At 41.4% G+C, this 10000-nt stretch overlaps 1 protein-coding gene across 1 annotated transcript in view; it reads left to right on the top strand.

Annotated features, from left to right (window-relative positions):
• The window catches only part of LOC138007199 (DENN domain-containing protein 5B-like), a 77415-nt gene extending 72971 nt beyond the window's left edge, over positions 1-4444 (top strand). Inside the window, exons 25-27 of the mRNA XM_068853978.1 lie at positions 1448-1584; positions 3369-3397; positions 4115-4444. Of these exons, the coding sequence (XP_068710079.1) occupies positions 1448-1584; positions 3369-3397; positions 4115-4295 (347 nt within the window). The 3' untranslated portion in view covers positions 4296-4444. The remainder of the gene's footprint in view (positions 1-1447; positions 1585-3368; positions 3398-4114) is intronic.
• Positions 4445-10000: the final 5556 nt, after the last annotated feature.

The raw sequence follows: 10000 nt of genomic DNA, 5'->3' as shown, positions 1-10000 counted from the left end.
AAAAGACACGAATTACAAAAAGGAAAGGAAAAGGACAGAAGTTTATTGAAGTGTCTAGTCGTTCCAGCGCTGCAGCACCAATTGGGGACACTGTAAACTGAAATAAACAATTTTTTTACTTTTTTTTTACTGTAACTTTCACCACAACTGTGGTGGGGGTCGCACAACAGAGCGAAGCTCCAAATTAAGTGCGCCCTTTTTACCCTCCCAACCATGATATAGCACAGAAGACAGACCACAACACCGGGAACTACATTCCCTACTCTTTGCGACAAGTGTGTGGGTTCTTTTACGTCCCACAGGATTATGAACATTGAAGGGTTGTGAGACGGGGCCTACGGTTTATCGTCCTTATACGAGAAGACTAGAAAGTCTAACCATTTGCAGATGTAATTACAAAGGCAGCACGTTCTCCTCAGTTATTTAAAGACCCTGAGTGTTGGTCCGACCGGAGGTGAACTCACGACCTCCCGCGTGACAGCCCGCTGCTCAACCAACTGAGCCACCGGTGCGCGGTTTCAATTAACTCAAATCAAGTCAAATGTTGGTTATGGAAGGGAGGGGAATACCGGAGTATCCGGAGAACCAACAAACTCAACCCATATATAACGCCGAGTCTGGGAATTGAACCCGGGCCACATTGGTGGCCAGTGCTCTCACCACTGCGCCATCCTTGTACTCCAAACAATTGCATCACAAAAGCGGGTTTCAGTCTGGTCGGTATCATAACCAGGGGTCAATTCAATAAAAGAGTTACACGTGTAGTCTTAACACGTGTAAATGACGCTTGTAAAGTCCAACTTGGAATTCACAAGTGTAGCCCGGATCACCATACAATTGTAACTTGAGTACGCCTGTATACTACATGTGTAAGTTCCAATTGCACGAGGTTTATTTGTTGGCCCTCAGCAGCAAATAAATACTCGAATGCTTTGACAGAGGCGATATTTCTCCCGAAATTCACGTGAATTTTCAATGTCAAGCAACCGTCTTTCCTCAAAATTCCTGGGGTGCCGAATAACTCGGTGTCTCGATAGTTTTTCAAGTTCTTCTTCGCTCAACGAGAACATATCAAAATTTCGAAAGACACTTCCAACAAGTCGTACCTTGAGCTTACAAGAAACTTATGACTTGTCGTTTGCACTTGTAATTAACAAGTTGGACGTTTGTAAAGATACAAGTCGGACTCCTGTAAAACTTTTATTGAACTGTGCACGTACCAAATCTTATAGGTGTTGCCCTACGCCTGTGAATTAAGTCGCAGTCTCGTAAAAAAAGACTTGTAACGATGTTTATTGAACTCATTTTTTGTGTGAATATGTAAACCACACGTGTAACTTTTTTATTGAATTGACCCCAGGTGAATTCCACTGGCCTGGTTACTATGAGCACACGATTACCAGGTCTTTCACTGATGTCTTATTGTTCATGCATTTTCTCATCGCAGAGAAGGGTCAGCAGTATCTTTCATCCGTAGAGGAGGACTTTAACCAAGCTGAGCACGTGAAAAGGGCGCGAAAGACGTTTTGTACTGTGGTTACTAGAATAAACAATGCGTCGCATACCATTGGAAAAGACGGCAAGGTTTGACGTTTTAGGTCCTTACCCAACAACAATTAAAATATTAAGGTTTATTCCTGGAATGCTGATTCATAGCGACGGAATATTTTTAGACAATGTTCTAGTAGCCATCGTCCTTGCTTTAGCTCCCTCCATGACGGCCACGCCGAAGAAACCATCTTTAACTCGAAATATAACTCTGCATTATCTTGATTCTTTCGCAATTTTTCCATCTCGTTCAAATTATACAATATTAGCGAAGTTTCCTTCCACTAGAATGGTACGAGCAGTTTCCAAGTAAAAATAGGGAAAGAAAAATCAGTGGCATTTGGTGATTTCACGTTGTCCAGTGTTATGCAGAGTACCGCAGAGGTATGTGCTAAAATGCCTGCCGTTCTCGGCATCTTAAAATAACCAAATTCATGGTGAACGTGATCATACAATGCAATGGTAGATCCGATGGAAATCCTTTTGTGTCGATCCAAGTGTAGGATGCTTCGCCCATAATGTACAATGTGAACGAGATGAAAAAATCGCGAAGTACTCACGACGACGCAAATTTACATTTTAAAGTAATTTTGTTGCCTAGCCGTCGTCTTAGCTCCCAATTTCAGTGTTAATCACCTTAATAGCTAACGGATTCCTTCCATACAGTCGTGTTGATTTTCGCTTATATATATGTTATTTGCGAGCCGGGAGGTCCGTATAGCGGAAAACTGTGACCGAGGTCTTGAAAATGCAGCTTTTTCAAGACCGACCCTTAGCTTTGAAATCACTCTTGTAATTGTTAACTTGCATCCTGCTTGATAGAGCGAGTTTCAATCGAGTCTCGTAAAACCAAAACCAAAGTAATCACTTTGGCCAATCAAAACGGACGGAGACAATCCAGTAATCAGAAAATGTGCACGCGCGAGCCACGATTGGTTTTGCTTTCACTTCTGATTGGTTGAAAAAGTGGCGAGAGAACTTTGAAGCAATCACTGCGTGAAGTAATGCAAAACCAAAGCAATTCGCTAATTACTTTCGACACTCAATTGAAAACCGCTCTAGCGAATGCAGTAAGCGACTTACAAACTGGACGTTTGAAAAAGAAATATTTTTATTTGAATTCTGTTTCCAAGCCTCTTCTCCAATAAAAATATGTAAATTGAAACTCACTTTTGTATGTAAACGGATTTGGTGTCAAAAAATGGAAATTTAAGGTCAAGGAGAAAAACTCTCAGAGCGTTACCCTGTCCGTGTTCAGAGAGAGGAAAATCTGGACCGCGGCAAGAACCAATCGATACCGTGCCCTCTTGGAAGAAAATAATATTAATCAATTCAGCACAATTCTCACGGTCTTCGGTTCAAGTCTCGTTCAACCCTGGATTTTTCCTCATGCTTCCTCCGCAGCTTCTGAAGTCGCTCCCTCAACTGGGTTGATCATTCTCGCTTCGATTCGTCACAATCCGCTGTTGAGAATATATGACCTTCATATTTTTCACTCTCATACATTCAACTCGTACGGGATATTGTACGGACTCGCGATCGACTTACCGGCTCTCTGAGTTGGTGGCACCGATATTATATTAGCAGTGCAGCGCGGTGATGTTTTCAAGTCCCGTTCAAATCCTGGATTTGTTTCGGGTTTCCCTTAGAATTGCTCGAGATGGTCTCTCTTCGAGTTAACCGCTCGTGTTCATTTTAATTGTTTCTTTCTCCGCAAAACTTTGAAAGCTGTAAGATTTAAGTAGCATCATGATTACCAGTTAGCTGTAGTTTATTTACCTTTTTTATGACTTACTCGAGTCTGTTTTTGTCTCCTGTAGTTCCAGTCCTTTGTGTGCCTGGGTGCGAGGTAAGTGTGCTGTTTGGGTTTCTTTATACTTATGAGCCGTGTTGACATAAATGTATAAGGGCGAAAAAGTACATCCCCTTTAGGTTTGTTTCCAAATGCACCACAGGAAATGCACGTCAGTGTCTATAAGCGCGGTTGCGAATTGTCCCCTTACCTTTTCCTCAACTAAAACATCACTTTTGATAGAACTCTAACCTACAAATAAAGCGAACGCTTTTACATTTTTGGACCTAATTTAGCGTGCCGTTTCGATTATTACGTAAGTGGACTGCTGATTGTCCCTTCAGCGATAGTCCATTCTCAGATCTGATTCAGTGGGTGAAGGAAAGACGGAGAGCAGTTCCATTTTCTTGAAATAATGCTTGAGGGAGTACCTTGCCAACAGTTCTAATGAATGTAAGAAAAAGCCAAGTGATATTTTTCTGTGGTAAAGTGTATTGTGCTAAACAATAGGACAGGAAGAGTTGACGGGAAAATTAAGCCGCGTGCCGGGGTTTGCTAGTTGCTCAAAAGTTGGTTGGTTTTCCTAATCGTCTGCAACTGCGTATCGTAACTCTTCGGAGCGCAACAACATCAGATTTTGATGACACCTCACACGGAACGACCTGGCGTCTGCCCCCTCTTTTTTCTTTTTTTCTTATAGTTGCTGTTATTTTTTCTTGATGCTGTTCAATCTGTCCTTCTGGTGACATTTCATTTTTACCTCTCCACTTACAGAGATCATTTGCTTCATGACTGGTTTGAGCTTTTATCGACATGTCCTGCAACAACCAACATGTATGACACGCCATCGTTCTTTCGGGACAGCGCTCTAGTGCAGTTTTTGGTGGAATTACTGCAAACCTTGGTGGAGTTCAATATCACTCTAGAAGCTTCACTTCTGAAAGGAATTTCGTAGCGTTTTCACAAGGCGGAGTCGATCAACAGAGATCCGTTAATTTCATTTTTAGCCCCTTTGGAAAGTGGTGATGAAAGCTTGTCCTGTAGATTGTCAGTCAACACACTATGGAAGACCAGTAACGGGTACAATACCGTCATTTATGCGTCTCCCAAAATTAATGTGGACAAGGTCACTCCATCTCTTGTTCTCCCATCTCTTACTGAAATACCAGTATCGAGGTATTTAAGGATTCGCAGGAATATTATTTTAAATTAATTTTAGAGTAAATGTTCGTTACAGATCTATTAGCATTGACGTGGGAAACCAAGGCATGGCGAATACAAGGTTCCCCACATTGTTCTTCAGTCTCAGAATACCAGCTCTCTCACCCCACCATCAAGTGCTTCTCGCTTTTCGGCGGCCTCATTTTCGTTAATGTTTAGGGGATGGGGCGAAAAATAAGTTTGGTTAGAAAAATGCACAACGTAACGATAATGGAGCCAAAGATCAGTCGGACAGCTCCTAAGTTTTTGTTCACTAAAAGTTGTCCATATTGTAACTTTCTGGCGGAGGATATGAGCAATGGAAGACAAACAATTGCAATTCAAAGTCTTAAACATGTGAACACGTAGTTATATATGCCGCCTCTCTTTGAATCGGCTTGAACACTTGTATATAGCTGTAAAAAATTAAATTGCCCTGAATTTTTATCCAGATTTGATCCATATCTTTGCAATTCGTCACGAAATTTTACAGAATGATAAATTATTTATAGAAATTGCCATTTTGATAAATGATATGATTTGAGCGGTTGTTAAATAAAACACGTTTATGACTGTTGTTGTTTTGTTTTATTTACCTGCATTAAAAAGAGAAATCTCAGTTACTCACGCCGTGTTCAGTTATACGAGTAGTATGCGAAGGCAGACGCTTTATATAGCTCTATATAGCTCTTAGATAAGAAAACCAAACGCCTGTGACATGTCAATTTCATTGACCTTTGTCATTTACCACTGTAATCGAACAGCCGATTTACGTTGAATTAACAACTATTGGATGAGGTTGAGCATGTTAGCGATAATTATCAAGGCCAAAGTTTGTGTTATCTGCCGAAGCCGAAGGCTGAGGCGGATAACACAAACTGAGGCCTTGGTAATTATCGCTAACATGCGAAAACCGAATTCAATAATTGTTTTATGCATATTCCTGAGCTGAGCTCCGCCATGACAAAACTGATCAAACTGCTGGTTAGTGTGTTAGTTGACGTCACTTCTGCATGCGTAAAACAATTGTCTGTAGGTATGACGTCAATTCTACATATATAAAATCTATTGTTTGTAGGTATGACGTAAGAGAAACAAGAATTAGCTGCGTGCTTATAGCCAATCAAAATCGAGCTGGTGACACCAATGTATAATAATACAAATTACTGTCAGCAACACTCCTTCCTGTTTTCATTACAAACATGATCTTGACACTACTGTAACAATCGCAAAGGGATTAAGTCATTGTGCTTTCATCACAAAAACGATTACGGCGGCTTCCGTTTTTTAGAAGCATACTAAGCTGGGCCTGTTCTTGTTTTGATTTTAGGCTCAGAACGTACAGTACACTACTGAGCGAAGTTTCAAGTATTCTATACAATTACTGTACGTACATTCCTGTCGTTTATTAGAGAGAAACGTTGTTCTGGAAGTGCAAATGCGATCTTTGTCAGTACGGACCTTTAGTCATGAATTTCACCCTACCCCAGTAATAAGGCCACCCCGTTAATACGGCCAATTTTTTGAGGTACGTTGGATGACCATGTAAACGGGGTTCCACTGCACTCCTGTTTTGCCCCCTCATCAAAAACCAACATCTAATTCGATCTGCTAACAGTTTCATGTGACTTTATTTTATTGATTTGCATTTTTTCCATTAGGAGAGCAGTCGTGTTCAGCTATCAGTGTGAATAAGCTACGGCGCTTTACAATTTGACCAAAAACTTGAAAAAACGACCGGTAATGAATCGAATGGAACAGATATATTCCAAGAACATTTCGACAATTTGGTATACCTCGAGAATTGGTGTGAAAATCCCGCCCTAATGATTCATCGCAATCGCTGTTTACATTTTGGGGCGATACTCGTTATGTGATTGTTTCGAGCTGTTCCATTCGGCACATGAAATTATCGAAATTTAGTAAAAAGTTCTTGTCGAATGGAAAGTGCCCTTAGTACTATGTCTTTAGCCTTTGTTGTGCGTTTTGCTGTCTTAAAAGTTGAAGGAGATTGTTACAAAGTCGCATTAAGTGAGTATAGCTTGAAATATGCTACAATTGTAGCTCGAGACGAATTTCTGAGTTCACTGTTGAGCACTTTTAACGATACAAAACCGGAAAAGCCTTGTAGTACATTTGTCAGCGATGAAACGTGGTGACCAACAGGGGCTTCTACCTGTCATGGCTCACTAAATATGCAAATTTGTGACGTTCTCGTTGCTGTTGTCGTTGCTGCTCCCTAAAGCCGCGGCTACACGAGCGATTCTTTTGCTGGTCAGCGCGGGATGAAAATCGCAAGTGTAGCCACCCTTGAACTGGCGACGCGACAGCTGAAAAAGTCGCAGAAAAAAAATCGTAAGAAATTGAATGAGTTGAATTTCTCGCGATTCTTTTTCTGTGATTTTTTTCGTCTGTCGCGTCGCCATTTCAATGGTGGCTGCACTTGCGATTTTCATCGCGCCCTGGCGACGCGACAAAATTTGAAAAAAATCGCATCACCGGCGCGAGCAAAAAATCGCTCGTGTAGCCGCGGCTTAATAGGGAGGCGACGGCAGCGAGAACGTCATCTCAAAATTTAAATTCGCGTTGTTTTAATCGCTTCGTGACTATTTCAACCTTTTTAATACGACAAGGGTGTGGTAGTTCCTCAAAAATGACACTGGTCAGAACGACGCTTAATTTAGGGGAGAAAATGAAAATTTATCCTCAAGTGCTGACGTTGTTCATAAAACCTTAAATCTGGCTATTTCATGTTGTAGTTTTGCTGACGACGGCAAAGAAATGGACAAAAGTGAAAAACGCACGTGCAGGGCGTGCAAAGCTGTTGTTTTTGTCCACTAAATATGCAAATTTGTGACGTTCTCGTTGCCGTCGCCGTTGTCGTTGCTTAAGCTCCCTAAAGGCCGGTACACACGAGGGAGCTTGCTCCCGCAGCACGCTCCTGCAACACGCTCCCGGAGCAAAGCTCCGTCGTCTGCACCAACGATTTCTACTGAAAAAATATGTTGCGCAGCAAAACTTTTGCTCCCTAGTTTTGCTCCCTCATATCAAACTGTTTTGATATGAGGGAGCAAGCTCCAGGGGCAAATCTGTTGCACGGGTCTGTTTCAGGAGCAAGCTCCCTCGTGTGTACTGAAATTTGCTTGCCGTGACATGACGTGTCTCCAGTTGGCCAATCAAATTGGCTTATTTTTTTCATCCACAACAGTTCTCATGCCCCAATCGGGTTGTTTCATCATTCAGCTCCCTCGTCGTGCCCTTCGTGTGTACTGATTGGGGTACTTACCCGGGAGCCTGTGTCGGGAGCGTGTTTCAGGAGCAAGCTCCCTCGTGTGTGCCGGCCTTAATGGCGCTGGGACGCAAGCGTTCCAGAGTTACTATGTGTCGATTTTAAAGTGCAAAATTCTTTTCGAGCACTTAGCTTATTTTTTCAGTGGGCAGTGCTTTTGGTTTTGCAACAAACTAGTATTCCTTGTATAACATATGACTGCTTCCTGCAAACGGCCTTTTTACTTACAATGTTGTTTTCTAATAGATTTTAGAGTTTGTAATGGTCCTAACACCGTAGTACTTCGATACGAGTTACTGTACCGTATTGTTTGCTTAATAATAGTCAGTAAGCCTTATTCTAATACCCTTTTCCTTTAAATTAAGAACATGTTTTATTTATCAGGCTAAATTGGTTCTTCTATATATATATGGTGCTTTATATTGGCCAAATTTCAGCCTGCGCGATGTTTTTATTCCCCTTGTTCTTACGTGCCGGTTTTCACTATGTTCCAATTTGCCTGGCTTGGAAAGTGTGCACCAGCTTTCCTGAACTAAAACCAGATGCTTCCGTGCATACACTGGGTTGCCTGTGGTACGTGTTACAGAAAATCAGAAGGCACTGAATTGTGTGGTATTGAAATACAGCATTCCAGTCTCTGAAGAATAACAAATAAAAGAGAAGCAAGAAACATTGGCTTCTGGGCTGACATGTTGATAATTTTCAAGTTCCCTCACAACTTCTTTTCACCACAAGTTTAAGCGTGCCCTCTGAGCATCTGACAGCTTTGTAATACCAAAGTTCACTGAAGTTATTCCTGTCCAGCGGGGTTAGTGTTTGGATGGGAGACCACAACAATATACCCCTCATAAAACAGAGGCATCGGACCGAAAATGCTATTAACGCTAACAAATGCGAACTCTGCAAGGTACATATTTTGTTAGCTTGCTTTATGCAAAACAAGAACATCATTCTAAAAGCTTATACGCAAAAAGTAGGTTCTGGAGGTAATTTTGAGAGTGGAAATCAAGGTTACGCGGCAGACGGCAAATACAAACTCACGATTTAATTCAGTTAACACACCAGAAAGACGCTAACCTCATTTTGACAAGAAAATGCTTTACTATTGTCATAAAAACTATCCAGTTAAGCTCGCATATCATAAAACATAATGAATTCATAAAGGCCACCTTTTCCAGCGAACAATTTTTTGAAACAAACAACATATTTGCTATTAGAGGCAAAAACCCCTTCTATTTCATCACATGCGTGAAGAGAAGAATCTCAATCGTGTCAAATATGGGCAATATTATTGCAACAAACTAAATTTCAGGATCAAACCGTTTCCATGAAGAACCCTTTCCTTGAATAATGAAGCACAAAATACACGACAAGCTTTCTTTCAAATAATTCTTGGCTGTTACATTTCCAATTATTTTTTTTATCTGAAGACTGTGCAGAGTTGATCACACATCCACGTGAGGTGTTCGATTCGTTCAATCGTTCTCTGACTTTGTTGAACCCATAAGTTACCAGAGAATTTTCCATTTGGTTTCAGTGTTCTACATAACAGCACACTTGGTTAAATATTATTTTAGAAATACAGCTCACTTTGATTTCGGCTCGACGGGCGATAGATTGTTGTCGAAGTCCTGATTACTCGTCGCTTTTGAGATTCCAGTTGTTGGTTTTTCACCGCCTGCCTAGTTTATCCAACTGACTTTCCATTATTGAGCTCCATAAGGGTATATTTTATTTAAGGATCCACTAAAACGCCATTCGCGTTACATGACTTTCGACGCCATTGCAGGCTAAGTTAATGATTCTCCAGTGTCCACCAGAGAAATCTACGCATTTCCACTACCCTCTCGATCCTAAGAAAATACGTGCAGAAGGCTCTATGCACAAAGACACCACTTACCAGGGGAGTGACAGGCAAGACTTTTACCGACACAGAAAAAAAAATAAAACGGAAAATCTACCCATTTTCCGACTGGGATTGCCATACGGCAACCCAGTAACGAGGTACTCGCGACCCTCATGATTACCTCGTGTCAAATAAGCCTCGTCCCCAGGGTCTCTCTTCTTCCCTTCCTTGGAAGGAAGGGAAGAAGAGAGACCCTGGGGTTGGCGAGTAAATGACAATTTCCAGCATGTTCTCTACCTTGAATTGACGATTATCGTTAATTGTT

Source organism: Montipora foliosa, chromosome 6 (genome assembly GCF_036669935.1).
Source record: "Montipora foliosa isolate CH-2021 chromosome 6, ASM3666993v2, whole genome shotgun sequence".
In the NCBI taxonomy this organism is placed as follows: Eukaryota; Metazoa; Cnidaria; class Anthozoa; order Scleractinia; family Acroporidae; genus Montipora; species Montipora foliosa.
The sequence above is the reverse complement of the archived record's forward strand: the minus strand, read 5'-3'. Positions and strand labels throughout refer to the sequence as shown.